Here is a 10,558-nt window from a genome sequence, read left to right as displayed (position 1 = left end):
TAATCTCAAATTGAACTGGGTTAGGGTTAAACTGATTGAAAGCTCATGTTCAATATATAGTGTGGCACAGATTTCATAGTAGTCTTAGAATTAAGTGGTACCATGACCTTTCTTTCACAAACTTGAACTGTAACATTATTCTTGCCCATGTAGACTTGAGCCAACATTGGATGGGACTGGAAAAAAAAGAGGTTTTATATTAAAATGACTGATGTATGGATTTATAAAGAAGTGCTGTAAAACACGTATAAATGCAACCTTTTTCATAAACTTCACGTTTCTAAATTTTAAATCTGAAAAGTGGCATCGTCAACAAATGCACATATAAACGTGAACTCTGTTTTCAAGTCAAATTTAGCTGCAGGTGTCATTTTCAACCAGTAGAGGGCGACACTCTCGGGTTTATGACTTGCTAACGGATCACTTCGGCTGTCACTTAGGCCACTTTAGTGATTTGTGAATCCTTTACTGTGAGGTTGTGTTGTTTCACTTTAAAAGAAGTGAATCAAACTGTTAGATTACCACTGCTGCAGTTACTTTAGGCCTACTGATGCATGAAACACAGCACATAACGTTTGCTTTTTAAATGTTCATTCATTCATAGAGTAAACTATTTTGGATAAAATGCGTAGGTTAGGAAATATTTAGATTTCCTGATCACCGGTCCGAGATATTTTTATATACAACATTTTCCCCAGGGAATTCATGGATAGAGATGAGGATAAACTTCCTCATTTCAGTGTAGAGCGAAGATTACTCTACCGCTGTGTGGTTGCTATGGCAACCTACACCAACAAGTCTTGCTTACTCGGCTTACTGTGAGGCCGACGTGGACTTGACACGAAACATTGTCCTTTTCTCAGCTGTTTGACACGATGGTGAGTGCGACACTAATAATAGTGAAATCAATACATTAGCAGCCAAACGCGAGTATATGAAGCGACATGAGCGGTTCTTTTGTTTCTATCTTCTTTTCCCTCCAGCCTCCCAAAAACAAAGGCGCGAGTAAAAAGGCTGCAAAGGCAAGGACGCCAACACTGATAGATGGACTGACCAAGGAGGAGCTATCCAAAGAGCAGGTCAGAGCTGGACTGTGAAGGGGGCAAAGATAAAAACATAGTCATTTCTTTTAATTGAATTGTATTTTACTTTGAAAAAATCCTTCTGAATACAATACTTATGAGATAATCCCAAACAGAACATCTTGGTATGTATCAATCTGGTGTCAGATGCTGGGTTGGTTTAATACAACACTGACCTTTGTTTACAGACATTGAGTCAAATGTTGTTGAAACTGAATGAGAGAGTGTGCAGAGTCACTCACACCTGCATCATTTTAGTGATACAGGGGAAATATGCAGGCTGCTGGAGTTACCTCCCCTCTGAGGGTGCATTTGTTTGTCCCATTTCCAAGGCTCCTCCAAAAATGTGTCCTTCCATCCAAACAGATCCTTTGGATCCGCCTGAGCAGTAAGGCTGCGCTTTTCCATTATTATGTTGAAACGTTGAAAGAATGTGCAATATCGAGTGTCTTATATCCGTTTTTTTCAGCACAACCTATAAACAATCTGATGACATAATTTTTGTTTCCATTTTCACCAACTATATAAACACACCTGAGCAAAAAGTACTCAAATTTATAAAAATTTGATTGAATTTGTGAGATTTAGAAATTGTGTCACATTTCAAAGTTCAATTGGCTCATTTTTATGAACAAAAATAGAAGAAAAATTGTCTATTTTGTATCACTACTAAAACAATAAAAAAATGTTATATAAAATAAATCATAGTTTTGACTCAACAACACTCAAAGAGGATGAAAAAAAGAAGATAGATGTGACCTATAAACACACACCACTAGGATGTCCATATAAGAGTTGTGTATTATTCCCACTGCAATTTACCAAGGGTGCACCTGTGGTACTGATCTGTGCCACATGAGCACTAAGGGGTAACTCAAATAAATAATGAATTAGTAAATAAATTAGAGTAGCAGCAGTAACATGCAGCAGACTGCCTTCAGCCTCTGTGGTCCACTGTATGACCTCTGAAGGAAACCGAGACCCATGCAGTGACAGTGTCTATCCCAAAACGTGCCGCTGAATATGCTGTTAATGCTGGAAAACCATAATTCTGTTGACAACATTTCCTCACAACAAGTGTGACACTGAGAAGAAAATGATGGATTAAGTGTACCCACACATTACAGATGCCAATCCTCAGATAGTCCTCGAGACTTACCTTCAGAGCTACAGGAGACACTGGGGGACATAAACTGAGCTGATATTAATTATAAACCACTGCTCATGACCATCGCATTGTTTGACTCAGATGCAGCAAACACTAAAATATATTTTGGTGTATTTCAGCTGAAGGAACACATTGTGCGCCTTCGAGAGGAGCTGGATAGAGAGAGAGAGGAGAGGAACTACTTCCAGCTGGAGAGGGACAGGATACACACCTTTTGGGATTGTACAGAAAGAGAGGGACAGGAGGTCATGGCTCAACTGAAAAACATGGACCAGGCAACTGAAGAGGATGAGTGGCGCCACCAAGTGGAGATCAAGGTAAGGGTTCTAGAAAGATACAGGAGCTGTAGTTACTGCTCCTGGCTCCAGGATTTTCATTTCAAGTCTTTATTTTGTGAGCTGTGGGCTGAAATCACTGCAGTCACTCTTTTTGCCTCAAGCTGCACAACAAACTACTGTCGTTTAAAGGGACCTACATGCAATATTGTGTACCAAAATATCCAGATTCACTCCAGTCAGTGAAAGGCCCATAAACAAGCTCTGTTGCCTCCTGGAGACCATGAAGAATGAGAATATCTATAAAGGCACATGATAAGACAATATAGGGTAAGGTAAGATAAGCTAGAGTAGAGAAAAGTATTGACAATAAAACTATAAAAAGATAAAAAATAATAAAATAGACATACAGTATGATATTTACAGTATAAACAGGATTGAACATGAGATATTCTACACATGTATTGCACGTGGGATGAGTAACATGTTACATGTGGGTTACTTTGTTTTTCTAAAGGTAATAAGTGACAGCTGTATAGGACATGCTTGCGTTTGGCCTTCACATGTGGTGTGATCACTATCTTTTTTTTGCACGAGTGGAGGAAAAGACGATCAACGGCTGTCACTAAATCTGTCTCATAACCAATATCAGCCACGGTGTTAGCAGATTAGTGGGATTTACTAATGAAAGCTTCTAATCAGGTTTACAATAAGAAAGTAAGGGTGAGTCAGAAAGCTCTTTGGATTTTTGTTTTGTGTGGTAAGTCTGACACTCACTGACACACTGCATTATCCTTTCAGTAAAACAACACAGGAAATAAGGGGGAGACAACAGGAGACAATATCTATATCAAATTGTGCATCAATAGAGATACAGAGGAGTTGTTAACCAATATAGAGAAGTGTAACTATTTTTTTGTCACATCTTTGCTTCCTTTGAAGTAACTTGTCAGGTACAGCCCCGACCTTTTTGGTATAATTTTCAAACGCAGTCTTTAACTCAAGCAGTTACTTTAAAGATGCAAGACTGGATCAGGCTGCTGAATTATCTGCCCTTTGCCTGGTGAGAGTAGGATATAAATACAGCCTAATACCCACTGCAGCAACTATCAAAACAGAATTCATTTCCTACTGCACATTTAGATTTTTTTTCACCTTCCTCGCTAGGTGTACAAGCAGAAGATGAAGCACCTCTTGTGCGAACACCAGAACACGATCTCCGAGTTCAAAGCGTTTGACTCGCTCTCTACTGACGCTCGACAGAAAGAGCAAGCAAAGCTGGAAATTAAGCTTCACAAGGAAATGACGGCCACCATGGCAGACATGCTTGTCAGCAATGAAAACCTCGTCAAGGAACTTAAACTGGTTTGTGATCTGCAGAAAATCTATTCTCGCTTCTTGGATATTTTTGCACACTATAAATACTGGTTTCATTGTTGAACAGAAACACCATGAAGAAATAGCAGAAACAAGGGACAGATTTGAGAAGCAGCTCACTGGTAAATAAACAATTGTGAAGTTGACTTTCAACCCCATGACAATAACTACATGGGTGCCATTATTTTGTGGTGTCTGTTTTTTGAACAGATATTCAAGCCACTAATGAGGAAAAGATGGAGTTTCTGTCAAAAGAGTTGGAGGAGAAGAGGAAAAATGAGCTCAGTGAGAGAGAGGATCACTGGAACAGGCACATCGCTGGTCTTATAGAAGACCAGAACAATGCTCTGAAGGCTGTTAATGAATGTGTGAGTGACATCCCACAGGTTCTGGATAATTGTGACTCACTTAAGGTAAAAACTAAGGGTTATTTAAGATCTAAAATGACCCCAAAAATGCCTGTCAATGATGTTAATAGCTTGTCTTCTATACCAATCTATGTTTTGTATTTGTCATAATTGTTGTAGAAATCCTTGTGTTTTTTCATGTCACCATTCTCATGTTTTAAATTCATTCATTCACATTGGCTTTTCCTAGGCCCAAATTAAAGAGATGAAGATGCAACTGAAGAAGAAAAAGGACCTGATCCCCGTCACACAAGATAACAAACATCTTGCCGAGTACCTCTCAAAAGTCAAGGAGGAAATTGCTGAGAAAGAGAAAAAAATTTACAGAATAAAAAAGGTAATTTCTGTCAATGTTTGTAAATCTTTAAAAAATGGGTTTTATTATCATTATTGTTATTATTATTATTATTATTATTATTATTATTATTATTATTATTCCAGCTTGCACTCCACTTTAAATTTCTCTCTGCAACTGACGTGTAGTGTATATGTTCATGTGTTCAAGGACCGTATTTATGACTGTTTTTGACATTTCCAACACAGATTAATTCTGACACCCATCAGAAGCTCAAAGAAGCACAGCTGAGTGATCTGAAAAAGAATCATGAGGCAATGAAGCAGAAATTCAACAAGGTACATTTTAAGTTGTCTCATGTCACTCAAATGTTACTGTGTAATTAATGTGTGCACCTTGATCACAGCTCCGTGCTTTGTGTACCTGCTATTATGTATGTGATTGTTATTCAATATGTATAATGTGTGTGTGTGTGTGTGTGTCACACAGCTTCAGCTGGAAAGGGATGAGCTGTACAAGACGTTCCCTGAGATAATTGAGAGGGAGCAACACAGAGCGGGTCTAAAGAGTGCACTGCTGGAGACGAAGCTGAAATCCATGACTGACCACCTGGAGAAGACACAGGCCCAGCTCCTCTCTGTGCTTTCTGCATCAAACATGGACCAAACAGCCCTCTGTGAGCTCACAAAGAATATTGAGGTATGGTTGTGTTGTACTGTCTCCCTCCTTCATTCTTTGTAATCGTTGATAATTTTGCTGCATGTTGTCATACTGTTTTTAAAAAACAACAACAACATAATTTCACATGTACTTTTGTGCTTCTCACATGTAGGAAAGTCTTGACTCAAGTAACAATGCTATTAAGGACTCAGAGTTTAAAAAAGCAAAGATTTCCAAGGTTAGTTTTGAATTCATGTATTTCTCTGATGATGTTTTAACAATATTTATAGTGATATTCATAGCCATCCAGCCATCCATCCATCTTCTACCACTTTATCCTCCACATGAGGGTCACGGGATGTGTGATACTCATTATATTTATGGAAAATGATGTGTCTTGCAGGCACGCGAGGATTTGATGCTGCTCTATGAAACAAAGCTAAGGGCCCTTGGTGTCCCAGTTGAAGAGACCGTTGGGATCAGTCTGGCTAGAAAATGTCCCGGACAGACTGAAAATGAGTCCAAATAGCTCACTTCTCTGCATGCAGGCAGAGAATGAGAAGCAGTTTGATCTTAATAAGTTCATATTATCACCCATTTTGACTTAAATGTGTCATGTTCGAAAAGGTTAGATTCTGCCTTGTGCTGTACAGACTGTATAAAATGATTTCATGGACATAGTTTGAGCTTAATTGAAGAGAGAGGATTTAGACAGTATATTTTGGTGCAACCAGTCTAGGTTGTATGTCATGTCTGTAAAATCACCTCAGTCTTTCATTTTCACTCATTTATTTATTTTTTCTCTCAAGATGCATACTTTATATTAGAACAAGAATGAAAACCTGTCCCTGAATTGAGAAGATGCATTAAATTTTTCCACTGCCCCTCCTGTAGCTCACTTCTGTTGTAGCACAACTATGCTTAACAAATGAAGGGCAGCTCATTGTTTGAATAATGTTTTAATTTCGTTAGCATGACGATACTAAGAATTTAGACTGGTAAATTCCAATGATGTGAACATTTTGTTATAATAAAGTTGTTCAGATTGGCTACAAAAGAACATTTGTGTCTCTGTTTTCTGCTTGAGATCCAGGAAACCCATTTTTATTTGGCGGAAATATATAATTGTGATTTTTCTGACAAATATTATGATTGTGATTAGTTGTATAACTTTTAAAAAGTTTAGAATTCACTGTGTAAATATATTTGGAACAACATGGAGCATTAAAACATCAACTACTAGCCTATATTCTAATGCAAAGATGAGCTATATATTGTTTTCGACGTGTATGTTTGATCCATTTGTCCCCTATATGGGAACCAGCGTTTTTGTCGAATAAACCCTGGAACTCGGTCTCGAGGGAGAGAGGTGCAACCTTTGGTCATTCAAACCATTGGGTGGCGCTGTCGCTAAAACTTAGGCTTCCAGAGAAGAGAGTGCACTTGTTAGCTTCTGTGACCTGCCGTGTGTCCTGTCCTCCAACTGCTGCTGCTAGAAAACCGGTCATCTAAGGACAAGAGCAATAACATCATGGTTTTCGAGGAGAAAATGATCACAAACGGAGAGCCTGAGGATGTAAGTAGCTTTTTACAGTTTTAGGATATCACTGCTACACTAGTAATGTCTGGTTATGTGTGCTTACAGGCAATCACGCCACGAGCTACACGGTTAGCTAATGCTATACAGATAGCCGCTCCTGTTGTCGTTCAGAAATATGTCAAAGCGAATTCATCCTGTGCTTTATCATAATGACATTGTCTGTAGCTGTTGAATGTTTAATTGTTGAATTAAATCGATGCCACCGTGAGAATGGTCAGGGTACCCTAGTGTCCTCTGGCGTAATGTGTATGATGTAACTGTGTGGTTGTGTATTTCTGTCTCAGGAGGAAGAAGAAGAAGAAGAGGAGGAGGAAGAAGAAGAGATGGTGGTATGTTAATCAAAATATTGTTAATTTACCTAAAAAGGTAAATAAAAAAGTGCATTTTAACATGCGCATACTGTTAAGAGCAAGCGTTTCGAGGTTTTGGTTAGAACTTCTGTTTAATATAGCTCAGCTCCAAACATTTCTCATTTTCATCATTTCGACGGTTTTACGTCTGTTAACGTAATTAGAGACATTATTGATCCTCTCAGGCAAGTTTTCTGTTAAGATTGTGGCGTAAACTGATTATTCCTGAAAGCAAAGACTGAAGAGTGTCATTAAAACACGTTAGTCCACTTAAACCGTGCTAGTCTTAGTCTGACTAACATACCTGGGTAATGTGATTCATAGTCCGATTACTCTTGCATGTATGTAATAATAATAATAATAATAATACATTTAATTTAAAAGCGCCTTTCAGGTCACTCAAGGACACTTTACAACACGATAAAATTAAAATCACACAATTTCTTAAAAAAAAAGGAGCACATAAAATCAACACAATAACTTAGGGGAAGTGGTGGTGATAGCAGGGGGGGGTTAGAGGGAGTAGGCGGTCAGGAACAGGTGAGTTTTCAGTTGTGATTTAAAGAGGTGGAGAGAGTCGCAGTTACGGAGGTCAGGTGGTAGTGAGTTCCAGAGCTGGGGAGCAGAGTGGCTGAAGGCTCTGCCCCCCCATAGTGCTGAGGCGGGCAGGGGGCACAGAGAGGTGGATGGAGGAGGAGGATCTGAGGGAACGAGATCAGACAGGTAGGGAGGGGCAAGGTTGTGGATGGCCATGTATGTGTACAGGAGGAGTTTGTAGTTGATGCGGTGTTTGACAGGGAGCCAGTGGAGGTGCTGGAGGACAGGGGTGATGTGGTGGTGTGAGGGGGTCTTTGTGATGATACGGGCGGCTGAGTTTTGGACCAGTTGCAGTTTATGGAGAGACTTTTGGGGGAGGCCATAGAGGAGAGAATTACAGTAGTCAAGACGGGAGGTGACGAGAGTATGTGGTTAGGATTGGAGTTTTCCTCCCTGGTCTTTCTCAGAAGTAGGACGTATAGACTGTAGTACTGTTGCTGGAAATCATAAGGCGGTGGTGTTTTTCTTCGAATGATGCAGCAACCACCAGAGCCATGCTCCATCTAATTTGTATCACAATTAACATGTATAGCGGGTACGATACATACAGAACTTAAGCATGAACCATCTTGCCGTTAGCTGTTTGTTTTTCTGTGACATTATGGTCAAAAGGAAACTGATTCAATATGCACTGACTTATAGAGAGAGTTACAGCACCTCTACTTGTATTTGTACTGTGGGAGGGAACTGGAGTACCCTGAGTAAACCCATGCGCACCTAGGCAGAGAATGCAAACTCCATACAGTAAGGCCCTTTTGCATTTAGGCATTGTTTGGTTTGATTATTGTGTCGAATGTCTTGCTCATGCCTCTTCTGCCAGTCTGACCAATCAGTGGCCGGCAGTCTGACGACATCATGCATAGTATCGGCTCAGCTCTCTTGGAACCTCGCCAGAGCAGGTACTAAAAAAAAGTACCAGGTACTATCTAAAAGCAAAAAATGTGTCGGGACAGTGTAGTGGAAACTGAGATATTGAGTCTGGTGCTACAGAGTGCAGTTGTGAATGCTTTGTATCTCCTGTTGACACGTTTTAAGATATGTATTCTGAACGTCTTGTTTTTTTTGGTTTTTTTTACAGGATCCTATTGAAATAGTGCGACAGAAGTGTGAAGAGATAGAGCACTGCATCCACACCCGGGAGCGTCTGGAACAGTGTGAGGCCAGAGTTAACTCTAGGTCTAATACAGAGGAGGAGTGCACTGAGGAACTCTTTGACTTCCTGCATGCTCGCGACCACTGTGTAAGTGTGACAGACTTCATTTTCACTAAGCAATAAGCAATCACAATTCAGCCTAGTTTCCTTCAGAGTTCATTTGTTTAACGTGTAAGAACTTGGATAGCACTATTTAACAGTGACATTGATCATTTGAAGATGAATAATGTGAATCATTAATTATATTTGCCTTGCCTTCTACTGTGTTTAGTATGTTTACATAAATTAATCTCCTGTCCTCTCTCTCTAGGTGTCACACAAACTGTTCCATTCTGTCAAATGAAATCCTTTCTGGTTGTTTAAATGCTGGCTGAAGACATTCTTCAAATCGTGTTTGTGGGAATGAAATTGGCTAAAATGCATCCATATATGGATCTGTTGTATGCTGTATCTTTAAATGTAAACTATAATGTGTCTGCTCATGTGAAGAAACTTAAGTATTTAACAAGGTAGGCTGAGTCCATGTTTCATTAAAGTGGAGACTTGAAATCCTTACCAGGTGTCAAAGGTTTATTGTGTGGGTTATAATGTGTGAATTAATTGTTTGTTAATGATTCTTGGAAAAATGTAACCATAATTGATTTCAGCAATAATGGACTCAACAAATTAGGTTTAAAGCTAAACAAATTATTTTACATTAAAATACATTACAAATGTGTTTTGTGAAATTGTGCCAGTCTATTCATCTTCTTGAACTGTTCCACCTTGACTTCTGTGCCACATGGTGTGCTGTTAGACAACAAGTCTTGATATTGTTTGTTTCGTTGCACAACTTCAGAGATAAACACAGATTGTATTGACCTGCAAGTCTGTTTAATTTATTATTTGACTTTCATGTGACTCTTGAACTTAGGTCAGTGTGGACTTCAGCTGATGCATTTGATTCAAGATTTGACGTGTTGTGTCCAGAGAAAGCTACAAAAGACAAGAGACAGACAACAGGCACAATATAAATTAAAAAATGTATTTTTAGATCATTTTTAAAATAGACAGTATCGCACATTTATGTATGCATCAGTGACTAGTTTTAGCATTATTAAATGCAATGTTGGCCCTGGGATAACGTCTTTTTTTTTTTTTTGCTGTGGATGGTCCTGAACCGTCTCCCTGAGGGTAGTAATTCAAAGAGGTGACGGCCATCCTTGAGGATGTCCATCACCTCTGTTGTTGTTATCCTCCAGGGATACAGATGTTTTGTGCAGTGTTAATGACCCTCTGGAGCCCTTTCTGAGAGGGCTCAGAGCTGCTGCGACAGAGCGTGCAGCCATAGGGACATTCACAGCTTCCATCATCTCAAACCAGTCCATTCTCCTACGTCCCCTGGTGTCATTACCAAACATTTCACCCAGAGAACTGCAGCTTCCTGGATGTTTTCTCAGGAAGATAGGTGTGGCTGTGTGGGTGGAAATACCAGTAGACAGCAGGTCCTGAAATACTCAGACCAGCCCATCTGGCACCAACAACCATGCCACATTCAATGTCACTCAGGATTCATCCACATTACCAGGTGAAGTGATTTGTATCTTCTTTTCTA

General features: G+C 39.5%; 2 protein-coding genes across 2 annotated transcripts; both read left to right on the top strand.

The window, feature by feature from the left end:
- Positions 1–797: 797 nt before the first annotated feature.
- LOC122781327 (dynein regulatory complex subunit 4-like) lies at positions 798–6,316 on the top strand. Its single transcript, XM_044044977.1, has 11 exons — positions 798–878; positions 984–1,079; positions 2,370–2,567; positions 3,693–3,890; positions 3,970–4,024; positions 4,113–4,315; positions 4,500–4,646; positions 4,853–4,942; positions 5,094–5,303; positions 5,437–5,502; positions 5,668–6,316. Exons 1-11 carry the CDS (start codon positions 876–878, stop codon positions 5,791–5,793), a joined length of 1,392 nt encoding a protein of 463 aa, XP_043900912.1. The 5' UTR covers positions 798–875; the 3' UTR covers positions 5,794–6,316.
- A 380-nt stretch (positions 6,317–6,696) lies between these two features.
- Positions 6,697–9,519, top strand: LOC122781328 (cytochrome b-c1 complex subunit 6, mitochondrial). Its single transcript, XM_044044978.1, has 4 exons — positions 6,697–6,840; positions 7,149–7,193; positions 8,890–9,051; positions 9,275–9,519. Exons 1-4 carry the CDS (start codon positions 6,796–6,798, stop codon positions 9,305–9,307), a joined length of 285 nt encoding a protein of 94 aa, XP_043900913.1. The 5' UTR covers positions 6,697–6,795; the 3' UTR covers positions 9,308–9,519.
- The last annotated feature ends 1,039 nt before the right edge of the window (positions 9,520–10,558 follow it).

The sequence above is a fragment of the Solea senegalensis genome, linkage group LG14, assembly GCF_019176455.1.
Source record: "Solea senegalensis isolate Sse05_10M linkage group LG14, IFAPA_SoseM_1, whole genome shotgun sequence".
Lineage (NCBI taxonomy): Eukaryota > Metazoa > Chordata > Actinopteri > Pleuronectiformes > Soleidae > Solea > Solea senegalensis.
The sequence above is the reverse complement of the archived record's forward strand: the minus strand, read 5'-3'. Positions and strand labels throughout refer to the sequence as shown.